Below are 15,993 nucleotides of genomic sequence, written 5' to 3'. Positions count from 1 at the left end.
GTCCTGATGAGAAATCATCAGTCCAATCTTTGACAATTTTGGCATTCATTGATTTACTACTAATGAAGACACTCTGACCAGACAACCAGGTTTTTTGAAAGAAATAAAAAATTCTAGATATACAAGACATGGCCATGGAAAAATCAAAGGCCAATGGAAGACCAAGCTTTGACATAAAGTGATCGTTCGGCAATTAAAATAATTGTACCAGCCCTTTTATTTTGGAGAAGAGGTCAGAAGACAATGAAAACATTTATTTTTTTTAGACATACAGAAATGACCATGGAAAAAAAAATACATATCAAAGACCAATGGAAAACCAAGCTTTGACAAAAAATAGTCATCCGGCAATTAAAATAATTGTATCAAGAATCGTCATCTTTGGAGGATACAAAAAAAAGTGATATAAATTAAACTGCTACCATCGTTACAGGTTAGATAAAAATCTAAATTTAATGTATTCTGTCTTGTGTCATCTTGTTTTGTCAAGACATGAAAAAGAATAAGGAAATACAAGGCAGGGAAAGGAAAGAAAAAGGAAAAAAAAAAAACAGAAGCCCTTGAGATATAGCAGATGACGACCTTTGAGATGCTGTCGGTTTACCCTATTCTGGGCTATTTGCACAACGATGTCTCAGATTTAAGGAGCTGATAGACCTCAAAAAGAACCAAAGCGCAGTTCATTGTTTAACAGGCAGGTTCCATCTCTCACCTAATCAATGGCCGTCCAGTTCTTCACGTTACAGCTGGAGGTATAAATGAATGACAACTACATTTTGTTACTAAATATTCATTGCACTTGATGTTGGACTCGATGAGAGCTCAAGGTCCGTCAACCGGTGGGGGAGGTAAAGACCCTAGAAGATGACAGCAGGATTCCTGAGTCTTTACAATCTGTGTACTGTCCCTTCTCTTAGGAAAATAGTAACGAACTCATCACAAAAAAAAAAAAAAAAAAATCTATAAAAAACATAATTGAAGTCTGTGCCGGGGAAAGAAAACAAGTTTCCAGTAACCCAAGTCTGCACTCCATAAAACAAACAAACTGAGTCGTAAGCAGCCAAGTCTGGACCAAACAATAACAATTTTAACTGATGGTGTCAGAACTTTCCCACAATCTCTCTGCGCAGGTGTTGTGTATGTATTTCCCCTTCTATTTATTTTCCCAAACCGAGAGGGGAAAATCAATAATTCTGAATGCAGGACAGAACATTTGTTACAGATTAAGACTTATTAATGGGACGGACTTAAAATAAACACGACTCGGGGAATGCAAATCGTTTCATCAGTTGGGATGAGAGAGGGGAACGTAGGGGAACGTAAGCTGTTTTACTCCCTGGTTGCCATTTATTATTATGGGACAGAGTAGGGTAGCTCTGATGGCGCATGGATGTGTAGACAGGTAAGTCGCTCAGCATCGGGATATCACAACTAAACATTAGAATATGTAGCCCTAAGAGTTAAAGCCAATTCAGCTCTTTGCCATAGAGAAGCAACAGTAAAAAGAAAAACTAATCGAGACCAATTATAGGACTGAAACAGAAATAGGGCGACATCTTATGAAACACCCCGAAAAAAGGCAGACGGCCTTGGTACTGCACAGTTGACATCAGCATCTTTAAAAAGGTCACTTTCTAATACAAATCCTTCATCCTCTTGTTACCTGGTGTATGTCGTCGTTACATAGATGACGTCCCCTAGACCAACAACCAAACTTCACTCTCAGCCTGCATTATTGTGTTACACACCGACAACAGACGTTGCACAGGTGACACAACAGACGCCGATAAACCACAATTTTATTGTGTCTGCTTGCTAATTATTTCAAGGCCTGAAGAACAGAGCAGCTTGTAATAAAGCAGTCTGTACAGTAAGACTTGTGGAGAGTGAACTGTGCAGAAGTCTGGGAACTTTGTATCGGTTTGTTATGGTAAACACTGCACCTAGTGTTCGGTAAACAAGCAGATGCCAACCGGCCCTTCCTCTTTTTGAAACTTTATTACTTTTTTTTTTCTCTGTAACCACTGATGATTTACAGTGTTACCAGCTCTGCCAGATTATGCAATTCTGCTTTTAGGATGCTCCATGACTCACACTGCATTAACCCCATGAGATCTTTGCCCACAGGCCCCTCCAGCTTCTCTACAGTGTACAAGTCATTTATGTCCTGATGCTTACAGCACCAGGGTCTGGAAGAAGGGCAGAGATCAAGAAAGACACTTACAGTTTAAGACCTGACATGGTGTTATTTTCTGCATTAGGAAGAGATACAGCGTGGTGGAGCTGCCAGCAATTACATAGGACTGCAGGTACAAGCTCATATGTTTTAATATAGTAGGGTATTATTCAGATATGTCAGGAAGTATGAACAGTGAAGAATAAGGAAGTGAAGGATGGAGAGAAGGAGATATATATATATATATATATATATATATATATATATATATATATATATATATATATATACATATACACACACACACAGAGAGAGAGGGGGAGAAAGAGAAAAAAGAAAGATAAAAAGAGAGAAAGGGAGAGAGAAATAGACCACATAAACAAATCCCAGAAACTGACGATATACCAGAACTTGCAGAGGGAGTATAAACTGGCCCCATATCTAGAGAAACTAGAAAACCCCAAAGAGCGACAGATCCTGAGCCGGTACAGACTTGAGCGACCACGGCCTACTCATTGAATCCGGGCAGCACCGACGGAACTACAAGCCCCGAGAGAGCAGACTCTGCCAGCAGTGCCCCCAGGAGGCCATGGAGGACTAGGCCCACTTCCTGCTGAGGTGCCCCAAATACTCCACAGTGAGGGACACTCACTTCAAGAGACTGTCTGATCTCCTCCCAGACTTGACCTCCATGGAGGAGGAAGAGAAACTGCCCATAATACTGGAGGAAGAGGAAAGTGCAGCGGCCATAGCAGTGGAATATGTCAGTGCCTGCCACAGACTAAGAGAAGCCTGATAAGTCATGGACTCCTATACCCCACCCTGGACATGCCCCTGTCCTCTAAAAGGAGCCTGATATATCCTGGATCTCTATATGCCTCCCTACCCCTGTCCCCCTATTTTTATCATTTGCTTTGACAATGCTAACATGTACTTAGTCCTGCCAATAAAGCTCATTTGAATTTGACAGTGAGAGAAAGAGAAAAAAGAGAGAGAGAGAAAGTGTGAGAGCGAGAGATAGAGTGAGAAAGAGAAAGGAAGAATAAGAAATAAAAAAGAAGAGAGAAAAAAACTAAAAATGAAAAGATATGTCTGTAGATCCATTTAACAAGCCTAAAATGAATGCATAAATAAAGATACATCTACAGACAGGATGATAGATAGATAGATAGATAGATAGATAGATAGATAGATAGATAGATAGATAGATAGATAGATAGATAGATAGATAGATAGATAGATATGCTGGAAATAAAGAACTGGTATAACTATGGTTTGAAATGACGATGTTTAGAATTCCTCTCCTTTACATTCTCAAGAAAATAATATCCCCCAATGCTGAATGTTTTCATTCCATACTGTGGAAAAACAGTAATGGATCCCCGTTTCCATGACGGCAGACACAAGTTCATCAAATAATGTTTTCTTTTCACACTTGTGTTGTTTTTTTGTTGCCTGGCCTGGGATTCCTCTAACAGCCCAGCTGGAACTTCACCAATGAAGCAGAGCCAATGCCACATAGCTCTCAGGAGCATATTAGTGCCACTTTTCATCAGATGGTATTTTGTTGTTTTTTTTATTCTAGCATGGATAATTAGAATGCATAAGGTTATTATTACTCTGGTACTCCTTGTTCCTCGGTGGGATGGGGGGGGGGCGAGTGATGCACCCCAATCTGGAGAGGTTTCTTTGCAAAGAGCTGTGGATAATGATAGATTGTAAGCTCTTTGAACAGGTGTCACAGGGCGCAAATCACTGTAATATCACAGTTTTTTTTCTCATGGGACTGCAGGTAAATCCATACCGGGTTATCACCATTAAATGACTCTATTCTGATCCCTCTACAGCCCCAAGTATACAGCACACACCCCATACATACAGCCTAATAAACAGCAAAAAAAAAAGTAAAGTATTATTGATAACCACGGTAAAATAATGGTATAAGGTCTATACTGTATCACAAATACTGTCTATGAATACAGTTACAGTGTATCACCGACATCATCCGAGCACGAGCGTTACACTTACAAAAGGAAGGTGTGGGAGAATTTAGAAAAATATCCCGGGTTTTTAATAGGGTTGGAAAGTAGATTTAAAAGACAGAGAATGTAAAAATTACATTAAAAAAAGATACATAAGAACGTGAATGTAAAGAAAGAGAAAGCAAAAAAAAAAAAAGAAAGAAAAAAATTCCACAACGATAACACGATCAATAAATAAGTAAATAAAAACAATGACAACAAAATAAACAAGATACTCAAATGGATGTAAGACGTTCTGCTACCTTTCGTGCTGGACTTTGCTTTCTGTAGCACCTAGATTTTAGGCACCCAACACTAAGAGGATGAACAGGTATTTTTTTTTTTTGCCTGGGAAATAGATGATTTGCATCGTGTACAGAAATGCAAACCAGAGCTAAGTGGCAGTTCTTGAACCCTATCGTGCCCTTTGGTATTACCATGACCCTTTCTTTTGCTGTAGATTAGATCAATGTGACCTCAGATACAAAAAAACACAGAAATATAAGTAGGTGTGCAAGGTGTCACCAATGGGACGGAATTAGGAGGCGGTGGAAATGTTCCCCCTATGACTACAAAAAGTCACCTGGGGGCCTACCTGTGTATCTGTCGTGTGTGTGGGTAGCTATAATATCCTTCACCCCTTTTTTGTTTTCATGACAGGTGCTGGTATTCTGCAGTTTGACAGGCCGCTACACAAATAACTGGCTTTCCTGAGAGGCCTTAATGCTTCGCTAATGAACAATAAATCAAGTTTGATTACAAAGTGTCAGGCCAATCGGCTTCTCGGTTAAGGTTTCATGGATGGAGGAAAATGGCACTTGCTCACATCTATGTTAATAGTGTCAGAAAGTAAAAAAAAACAAAAACAAAAAAAAACAAAACACAACAACAACAAAGTAACTGATACATTTAAAAAATGTTTGTTTCCTTTTTCTGGTTGGAAAAGTATCATTGTTCTGTGCACTATTACTCAAAGTTCCTGCATCAGCAACAGCAGGAAACAGACGTCGAAATAACCCTTTATCTCCCAGAAACATTAAGCTTCAAATATCCTGCCTTAAAAAAAAAAGTGACAAAAGTAGCAATAGCAAACTTTTAAAAGAAGAAAATGCCATTTGGGGAAAGAAATTAAAAAAAAAAAAAAAAAAGTTTAAAAAGTACAATTGCACGCTCAGCATATGGCATTCTATAAATTGTGAGCACACCCTTCGAGATATGTCTGGTTACACATAGCCTAACATAAAGGGAAAAGGGAAAAAAAAAATACTCCAGCCAAGTTTTCAATGACTTCATTGTTGCTTTGCAAGTGGAGAAGTTAACTGTTGCAATGCCAATTCCTTCGGAGCACATGGTAAAACATCAACATTCCCAAAATGCCAGCTGTCAGATACACCCACCTGCAGCGATGGGCACATGTGCCAGCTCAGTGTGGCAATACAGAGGGTACATGAAAAAAAGAAAAAAAAAAAAAAAAAAAACTTACCTCTATCCCTTGTAAGTTCCCTCCCCAGATCAAAAGAAATCTTGTTAGGAGCAATGAAAGGACGGCGGCGTCGCTGGCGTGACACTGCGAATTACCTCCATTTAGATCTGGTTACTAAAGATTTGACTGATACAATTTAGAAAAAAAAAAAAAGAAAATCAGCCACTTCCTCTACGTCAGGAGACAAACAGCCCCCCCCAAAAAAATGGGGTCTTAGACGGGTTTTCGACAAGCACCCGGCTCCTCGATGCAATAGTGTCAAACGAGCCGCCCTCGATAACAACTAGCGTGATCGACACCGACCCACGTCAATAATAAGAAACTCAGACACCCCCCACCCAAGGATGAATGAACGCTACGGACAAAAACAGGAGCTCGCACACCACATCGTGCCGGACGCACACGTGGAATTAAGAAGTGCACACGCTTGGAAATTCGATAACAGCAGCTGATAGAAATTAAAGACATGTATCGGTGGACGGTGGCTGTCATTTGTTTTGTTAGGAGGCAGGAGGGAGGGAGATGGAAAGGGATGGAAGGGGGGGGTTCAATAAGAGGGCGACAGAGAGAAGAACGAAGGTTGGGAAAAGGGGGGGCGCGAATAAAAAAAAAAAGACCCCAGAAAAAAAGGATCCTTGACAAAAGGAGAGAAGAAGCGAGCGGAATTCTTGCAACTTAGTCAACAAAGCTGTGGTTCGACGAGAAGCTTCTTTCTACTTCTGGAGCAAAACAACAACAACAACAACAACAACAGGAAAAAAAAAAAAAAAAAACACGATTCTGGCAAGTTTTACAGAGAGGTTAAAGAAGAAAATTGCAAAATCAATCACATATTGACAAACCTGACAAACTCCATTTAGCTGCCACACCACCACAAACAAGAGAGCAGGGGCCCCGGAGAAGAAGAAGAAGCTAATAAGCCTTGTTGTAAGCAGAGCCTTTAGTTTCCTCAGGTTGTAGACACATTGCATGGGAGGCTCATGGACTGAAAACATGCAAAAAAAAAAAAAAAAAAACCATGCCTTTCCAACCAACCAATCACAACCATCCTCTAAACATAATCAGTTCAAACACCCAACACAATGAGCTCTTGCTTTCTTTTTTTTTTTCTTTCCCTACTGGCGGCAGGTGAAAAAATGCATTTGTCTGTACAGAAACTAGGCTTAATTGCTGTTAAACCTTTGACCCGACCGGGCTTGTGGCAGCTTTCTGAAAAGGCCATCAAACGGGCACACACTCATCCTTAATCAAACATGAGAAGGAAAAAGGGGACCATTTTTTTTTAATTTTTTTTTTCTTTTTTTTATCATTATTAAAATTAAATTGTAGAAGTTTAACCTTTACAAAAAAATTAAAAAAAAAAATTAAAAAATAAAAAAATCCTGGGGAAATTAACCTTAAACAATATTTACAAATGTCTTTTTTTTTTTGCAAAAGCAGAAAAAATAAAAACAAATAATGCAAAATTTAAAAAAAAAAAAAAAAAAGTTAGGTACAATTTAGTAGTCTTTTTAATTAGCCATTAAAAAATATCAACCCTTGAGGGCTTATAAAATGTTAAGTGCTGCGAAATGTGTTATAAACAGAATAAAAAATAAAATTATTATTAAATTATTAGTAGGACTCTCAATTTTTTTAATATTTTTTTCTATAGAATTTTTTAAAAAAATGGTATAAAGTAGAAAAGAAAACGATTGTAAGTTTAAAAATAACTAAATAAAAAACAGCAACACCCCCCCACAAAAAAAAACAAACAAACAAAAAAAAAACTAAAAATAAAAACAGGCACATCCATGCTCTAAAAGGGATTGGCCCTTAAAAAAAAAAAAAAAAGCTTAGAAAAAAGGGGTTAAAAGTCAGGGAGAGGGGCATCTTTGTTCCTTGGAGGAGACAAAACAAAGGGCAGGGTTACTAAATCTCATCAAGTTGTAAGATTCCTCCCACTTTTGGCTTGATCCCTTTTTTTTTTTTGTTATGCCCAGAGCTGGAAGAAAAAGTCCCAGAGAGTCAGGGAGAGGAAGGCGAGCAGTGTGCGGCTCTAGGGGATGGGGCCAAGATCCCCAGAAGTTGTTTGTTTGTTACAGTTGCCTGATAACAAAGAACAAACAAAAACAACTTTAAAGATGAATCAGAGAGAGAAGCGGTAACCGCCCCGACCCATTCTCCCATACGCCTTTGCTTTTGGGGCCTCCATGGTAAACACATGCACATAGTGTGTTGTGTCCATCTGCTCCGCCGCTGTTGTCTGTTTGCTTTTAATGACTGTTTTTGTCAGATAACCCTGGAGTAATAACACAGGCGGTGTGTATTTCTGGACTTTTTTTTTTTTTTTTTGACAGGAGGAATAAACAGCGCCAGGTTAATCTCTTCCGCGCTGTAAAAAACGAAGATGACACAAATCGGATCAATCCCCCCCATCCCAAACAATATTGCACGTTTGTGCCATTGTTTTTCCTAAAAAAAAAAATTGATACACTCGCGTAGTTTTTTCGCACAAGTTGTGTACACAAACGCAGACGTGTGAAGCCGTTTTGCGCTCACAGTTTGCAAAAAACGACTTGTAGGGGCATGGGGACAATTCTTGGCACTTTTAACATGCGCAGTTTTAGGATAGGGCCAAACGAGCGTAAAACCTCTCATCGGGCCGATTATGCCAAGGACACTCTGATCAGAATGTTTTCTCGGACAAGGAGGAAAAAAAAAAAAGTGTCCATCTTCTCCATTCTGTCAGTCTATAGAAATCGGACTGCACTCAGATGGCATCCGAGTGCAGTCCGATTTTTTTTTCTTTTTTTTTTTTTTTGCATGATCTCATTGACTTGCACGGCTGAGTGCGATGTAATAATCGGATCCAACTTGGGCATGCCGCAAATTTTTTATCGGATCGAGGAAAAAAAACATCAGACATGTGCACAGCCTCATAGACTAACGTTGGTCCGAGTGCCATCCAGTGTTTTGTTGGATTGCACTGGGACCAAAAATACGTCAGTCTACATGAGCCTCTATGTGCAAGTTTTGGCGCACAGTAAAAGAGCAGGCCTCACGCGCACATTTCCTCTGAGGACTTTTTGTATAAAAGCCGTTTAGCTAGTAAAAACCTTATTGTGCCAACGCACATGGGAATTTTTGACGTGCATCTCTAGGCTACACTCACGCAACATTTTCAAAAACATCCATTTTTCAAGCAGACGATGCTTCGGAACACTCTCGTTGTCTCTGGCCTTTTGTAGACCTGATGCGTCTTTATTTAGCATTTTTGGGAGGTCATTTCCTGAGTGCTTTTTTAATTTTTTTGCGCGTTTTTCCAACTTTGTTGGGTTATCTTTTGCACTTGTATTTTGCGGAACCCCGCCCCCCCCCCTTCCCCAAGTCCATTCAACAATGTAGAAACCACTTGCGGCTTTTGAAGCTCAAACAAGACGCCCATTGACTTACATGGTCAAATATAGAGTGCCTTCAGAGCAGAAGTCACTTCTAAGGGTATGTGCACGCATTGCGGATCCACTGCAGATCCGGAAGTGATTTACAGTACAATGTTATTCTATTGGGGGGAAAAAACCGCTGTGCACATGCGGCGGAAAAATCAGCGCGGAAACGCAGCTTTTTTTTTTCCGCAGCATGTCAATTCTTTGTGCGGATTCCGCAGCGTTTTTACACCATTCCATTATAGGAATCCGCAGGTGTAAAAACGCAGCCAAACCCACAATAAATCTGCAGGAAATCCGCATAAAAAAAGGCACGGATTTTGACCTGCGGATTCTGCCAAGAGATGCAGATTCCGCGCAGAAAATTCCGCACAGCAATCCGCAATGTATGCACAAACCCTAAGGCTATGTGCACACGCTGCAGATTCACCTGCGGGTTTTTTCCCGCGGAACCGCAGGTAAAACCGCAGGTAAAGTGACCTGCGGTTTGGCCCTGCAGTTTCACACCTCTACTATGTTAAAGGTGTGAAACCGCAGCAGAATCCGCAGAAACAATTGACATGCTGCGGAAAAAACCGCAGCGTGAGCACTGCGGTTTTGAAAACCCATAGGTTTACATGGTACTGTACCATGTCTGCGGAACTACTGCGGTTCCGCAGGGCCAAAACTGCAGCGGAACCGCAGCAAAAACTGCAGCGTGTGCACATAGCCTAATAACTGCTTGGCGTCTTTAGAAACCTGAAGAGGCTATAATCCGCTCACAATCATTTTTTTTTTTTTAATTTTAACAAGTACTTTTGTGTGGTTTTTTTTTTATGGCAACATTTAGAACACGCGTCAGATAAATAAAAAAAAAATTAAAAAAAAAAAAAAACTGCCGCGCATTTAAAAAAAATCCAAAATGTTGCAAAAACAAGAACGCAGACATTATTTGCATGTTATCAAATAGTGTCTGAAAAATAAATAAATACATTAAAAAAGCTGCCATACCCAGAATGCACCGATTAACCTCTTCCAGGCTGCAAGAAAACTAAGGCAACATAACAAGGGCCAAACAATGCAACAATTAACCTCTTCCATGCTGCAACAAATTGAGGTCATGAGTCCAGCTGCTGCTTCTGCTCGACCCAGGAAAAAAAAAAAAAAAAGCAGAACTGTTTGTAATTAGGGAAGCAAGTTACAAGCTAATTAAGAAATGTACAAATTAGAAACATTCATAGTGAAGCTGTTTACACAAACAATCTGATTGTAGGCTGATCCAAGTCAAGGGAAAAAAAAATAGATCCAAGGCCGCTGTGACAGATAAGGGTATGTGACACTGGGTGCTGTCCTCTAAAGTGGTTTTGCATCTCATGTATTTAATAAGAGCCCCCTCCCCCCGGCTTTACACACGTTGTTATGAATATTTAATTGTGGAAGGACTTTTGTTGAGCTGAGCTCGGAGACTTGACGTTCACCGTTTGACATCGGGGAGGGTCAAACGCACAGATGCCCTATATACATACATATGAGGATGTATTTATCCGGACACCTCTGACTACAGGGCTGATGTATCCACAGTAACAAAAGGGGTGCAGAGCAACGATTGAGCAAAAATCGTAGACTTGTGGTCCGAAAAGGGCCACGTAATATGGCCGCAACAGCCGGACCTCCCCAATTCTGCTGATCCTAATGTGGATCACTATAAAACCGAATATTCATCTGACTTCACTTCCGGTAATAAAAAAATATATTATTCTAAATTATTGAGAAAATGATCAAAATAATCAAAAACTGGGAAAAACCGGTCATAAAAGTGTTGGACCATAGTACGGCGCATCCATGGCATGTAAATGATCGTAAAAAGAATTGCTCGGCCCCATACATTTTGCATCGGACTGCGACTTGTGAGGTCGGTGTTATACGCAATTTTTTTTCCCTAGAGTGAAAAAAAGTCCTTTCATTTTCAGCGCGTTGAACCCATGTTTGGTCCCTGCCGGGTTTTGCAAATTTTGTTTTGTTTTTTTTTTCTCGTACGAAGAAAAAAAAAATTGAAGAGTTTCCTACCCATTAAACAGTCAATTCTGATGAGGGTATACATGACACCCGTGTGCTATCTGCCCTTTTTCATGGGGCCTTGGACTGGCACTGGCGAGTTTGATCCGCAAGACAGATCAATGTAGGATGACAACCAAGGGTCCGTGCTATAACAGCAAAAATAGGGTCTTTATGTTGTGAATCGGCATTAATCTGGGTAGGAAATCTGCCTGTGTAAATGCAGCTAAGTCACTGCATCCCCCCTGCTGCTCCCATGGTGTCCAGTAGCATCTGCAGTCCAAGTAGCTATTTCTATATTGTTGGAAAACAATTCAAGACATGGGTACAGGAAAATCACCCATGTGACAGGACGTTATATATCTTCTTTGTTGGCCAATAAAGTTTAATAATACCTATCGCTAAACTAATAGACTCCGCAGGGGCGGGGTCTCCTATGATTGGTACAGAGCTGAAACATGTTTTATTAAATGAAAAGTTTAGGGCGAGGCTATATTCTGCAGTCTTCACTGGACAGCTCCTCAAATAATCACCAATTCAGTCAGACACCGAGCTAAACAGAAATCCTACAATACCTTACAGCTATAAACCTGGTTTTACAGCTACGCCTCAACCCCTGCGGATCTACTGATCCAAACTTTTAAGGGTTCAACTTTTGTTCATTAAAATCTGTTGTCTGGATATGGTCAAGTATAATAAAGATGCTAAAATGTAGCAAGGTTTAGGGCGCCGGTTGAAAAGGCGCCATCACCAATTCTATTCACCAGTTGTGTGAGAACTGATAGATCGTGATTAAATTGAGTAACGAAAAAGTAACACGTTTGTCTCGAGACTCCCAGCGTGCCACTTCCATATCATTCTGAATGTAAATTTTCACCTTCTAATTGTGAAATTGTTTGAGTGTAAAAACAATGAAGTCGATGTGAAGTCTCCGAAGAAAGTGATGGAATTTGCAGGTTCCTGCAACTTTTCTGCAAGAATGCACCAAAAACACATTGTCCAGGTAAAGAGTAAATAAACAGAAAATTACTGTGTGCACCATGTTTGCTCATACATCTCTATCCACCACAAGTTCAACAACCCTAAAGAACCCCAAAATTATTAACAATTTTTCACCAAGACTAAAGTCATCCAAGCCTGCCAATTTTGGCAGGACTGACCAACCATCTAATGTGTTTGAAGGCATCTTGACTCCTCAATGACAGATGATGTCCTATTCCTTTGTCCTCCCGTGGAAAAAAAAAAGCTGCCGGAGGTGAGGCTCCATCGGTTCTCCCTAAAAACTCACGCATGTTTGACTGCTCCAATTGCACCTGTGTGAGGTGGTTGGGAGAAACAGATGACAGATAAATGCTCTCTGATTTCTATGGCTAACTGTATTGGGGTCAACAAAGTTTGATTTACTTGCCAGTGGCATAAATCGAAGCTCGTTGACCCCAATACAAAATCTTCAACATGCCCTTCCCTCAACTAGCATGGATCTTTAATAGTATTGGTCTTCTCTTATGGGTCAAAGGGATCTTTTGGGCCCCACCTAGGCTCATAGGCCTGAGAGCAACTAGTTGCATGCCAACTCTCCCGAAATACCAAGAGACATCACTTGGTGGCAGGGGAGCCTTCGCACTCACTTAGGAGAAACTACTACTTCATCCATAGACAAGAGAACAACCAGACATCTCACTAAAGGCCGGGGTCACACTTGCGAGTGTGATGCGAGAAACTCGGGAATCAATACCCGGCGCTTGGGACTGGAGTGCTCAGCAGCACAGAAATACATGCAGCCGCACACTCCGGTCCAATTGCCGGCGGCAGTGTCAGGTGTTGATGCGAGAGACTCACATCACACTCTCAAGTGTAACCCCGGCCTAACCCTAATGCTCTAGTTCAATAAAGCCATAGACTACACCAATGAGTTGACTCCAAACATCTACTCTCCATACATCTCCAATTTTTTTGTGTAGGAAAGAAAAGTAAATTCTTTCTACTTTCCAGAGATTCTTCGTCTGTGAGAGGTCCTGCAACACAATCTGTAGAACCTCATCATGTATATGGACGGACCTAACTTCTAGTGCTTCAACTACAGCTCTCCAGCTGTCAGGGTGTGATGGGAGGTCAAGTTTAACAACAGCTGTAGAGCCAAAAGTTGAAGACCATCTCATCTCATTACAAGTGGAAGGTCAGTCATTAGGCTGCAGAAGGACTTCACTTCGATCCTTGACCTAAACTTTAGGCATTCTTCCCAAAAATTAATTTTTTTCATTATTTTTTAACACTTGGAAAAAAAATGTCATGTGATTTTGTTCTGCTAAAAGCGGTTGTGAATCCAGCCTTAAAAGGAATTCTGCCCAAAGAGTACCGATCGTAACAATTGGCCCTCGTATGCGTGGAGCCAAATTGTACAATTGTTGGTATGATCACTGGATCCCTATGCAGCATGAATAGTATCAGCAGCATATCAGCTGTTTACACAAGCAGATGTGCTGCCGACAATGATAGTTTATAGGTGCCCGGTCAAGTCGATGTGAATTAGCATTTTTATCATTCATTCAGTAATAGTAAAAGGGCGTTTTGATTTCTTCATACATTTTCTAGTTTGCAAAAAACCCCACTATTTATGATTTTCATGTCTTTTTGCTACATGAGTTTGTTTCCTACAAAAAAGCAAGGACCTAAATGTCTAAAAATTATGCCTAAAAATTATATATATTTTTTTCCACAAGCCAGGAAACAAAAGCTCCAAGTGACCATTAGGTATGGACTGAAATATTCAGGCTGGCCACGGGTCTACAAATTTGAAATCAACAGCCTGTTATATGCCAATGAGGCTGTTGAGGTCAGGGAGGAGACCCGGGGCCAGACTGCACATAACGGGCCGGACTCTAACCTTGAATTATATAAGATATGAAAAAACATTTAGTGGGCAGTATCTTCACAACACTGCTATATTTAAAAAAAATTAAACTGAGTTGCAGTACCAGACATAGCCTATTGGACTAGGGTGGCGCTGTTTCAAGAAAAAAAAAAAAAGAGAATCTATTATATTCTTTTACAACCCCTTGAACCAAAACTCGGCTCTTCCCTCTACATGAGCGATGAGCAGATCTCTATGTTGCCCTATACTTTTGCAGAGATCTTCATCCTGACCCATTGCATCCGGCAGATATTTATCTGTTTTCCTATGAAGAACTGACTTGGGACTGAATTAACCTGCACTCGATTAATTGATATAAAAGGCTTGATTTACAGCAATTACTCGTCCCCTGATGAAGCCAACGAGAAAAGCAGCGGTGAATGCCAGAGTAGACGAAGAACCTATGGGTGAAATGGGGCAAGTTGTACTCCGCAACCTAAATGCATCTCGTATCTAATGTAGAAGGATGCGTCACTCTAGCGCATTGGTTGTGCCTGGCATTGCAGCTCAATCCAATATTTTTTTTTTCTAGAAACAGCGCCACTCTAGTCCATCGGCTATGTCAGGTACTGCAGTAATCAAGTAGAGATGACTTTTAAAAAATTCCTGTTTCCAATGAACTAATGGGATTCTAGATGATTGCAAATAGACTTTGCAGAAACAGCGCCTCTCTCATCCATGGATTGTGTCTGGTACTGCAGTACAGTCCCATAGTTCAGAAGGAATGCCAGTGTTGTCCTCTGGTTGTGAATGGTATTGTAGCTCAGCCCATGAACAAAGTGATTAAAAGATATTAAAAATGTATTCATTTATTTTTAAATCTTCACCTTTTCAGGAAAACAGCGCCACTCTAGTCCATTGGTTGTGTCTGGTACTGCAGCACAGTCCAATTGTTTCCTTATAACAACGCCACTTTAATCTATGGGTTGAGAATGGTATTACAACTGTGCCACTTCTAAATAAATGGGGACATGCCATATAAAAAAAAAAAGTTATTCATAAAAAAATGAAATAAAAGCAACTTTTTACAAATTTCAGCCATTTTTTCTTCCAAAAATATCACCACTTTAGCTCCTAGGCTGTCAACAGTACTGAATCTCGGCTACATAAAAATAATTGGTATTGAGCTGCAATACCAGACACAGCCTATAGACAAGTGTGGCGCTATTTTTTTATTATTTTTTTTTAAAGCAATAATTTTATTTTTCTAATTTTATGCTTTTTTCATCCCCTCCCCAGTAAAGTACCACTCTTGCCAATGAGTTGTACCTGGTATTGCAGCTCAGTTTCATTTTTGGCCAGAGATAGCGCCACTTTAGTACATAGGCCGAGTCTGGTATTGCAGTTTTCAAAAATTGCAATACGAGGGAATGGCTATGGTGCTAATTTTGCAAAACAAACAAAACAATTTTTGTGTAATCTCTAGGATCGGTGTCATATCTAATAGTTGTCGTCGCTGACAATTTACCGTCGTACCGATGTCGTTCTTAGCGGAGGCACAGGCACATGTTCTCTCCTTTCCAGGTCGTAACCGAAGAGATTTCTGGATGGCAAGATGTCACTGGAGCCTCAATGCATGGCCCTTCCCCCCCTCCAAAAACATCTGCTGCGACTCATTACCATATTAATACTTAAAGACAGAGCGCAAGCTGAACCCCAGACTTAAATTAGAGCTTTCCACCCTGATAAAGACCAATGCACCAGCTAATTTTTAATACCTCTGTAGCTTAAAAAAAAAAAAAAAAATACCCCCCTCCAGAATTCGGCCTCCAATAAGAAATAACAAAAAACCGTGAAAAATAAAAATAAAAAATTGTTCAGATTCCCCAAAAATCGAATGTGTGAGGTTCTTTAAATTTCTTTTAAAAGAAGGTGGAGTATTTTTATATATTTTTTTCTTTTTGCACAGCGGAGTTAGGAGCAGGATAATTACTATTCGGGAA

At 40.2% G+C, this 15,993-nt stretch overlaps 1 protein-coding gene across 17 annotated transcripts in view; it reads right to left on the bottom strand.

Annotated features, from left to right (window-relative positions):
* The window catches only part of FOXP1 (forkhead box P1), a 794,287-nt gene that overhangs the window by 138,673 nt on the left and 639,621 nt on the right, over positions 1 to 15,993 (bottom strand). The window contains exons 1-2 of one of the 17 annotated variants that reach the window (XM_073569718.1): positions 15,519 to 15,894; positions 14,878 to 14,969 (exon numbers count right to left, since the gene is read on the bottom strand). The exons of 12 other annotated variants lie outside the window; for them this stretch is intronic. Coding sequence is in view for 1 of the 5 variants with exons in the window: in XM_073569711.1 (XP_073425812.1) it covers positions 6,523 to 6,651 (129 nt within the window). In the remaining 4 variants the exon portion in view is untranslated. Of the gene's footprint in view, positions 1 to 5,680; positions 6,401 to 6,522; positions 6,668 to 14,877; positions 14,970 to 15,518; positions 15,895 to 15,993 lie in introns of those variants that run through there. 4 more of the 17 variants (XM_073569717.1, XM_073569716.1, XM_073569711.1 and 1 more) reach the window with 4 other exon arrangements.

Source organism: Dendrobates tinctorius, unplaced genomic scaffold (assembly GCF_039654945.1).
Source record: "Dendrobates tinctorius isolate UK_male_01 unplaced genomic scaffold, ASM3965494v1 ptg000027l, whole genome shotgun sequence".
NCBI classification, from domain to species: domain Eukaryota; kingdom Metazoa; phylum Chordata; class Amphibia; order Anura; family Dendrobatidae; genus Dendrobates; species Dendrobates tinctorius.
The sequence above is the reverse complement of the archived record's forward strand: the minus strand, read 5'-3'. Positions and strand labels throughout refer to the sequence as shown.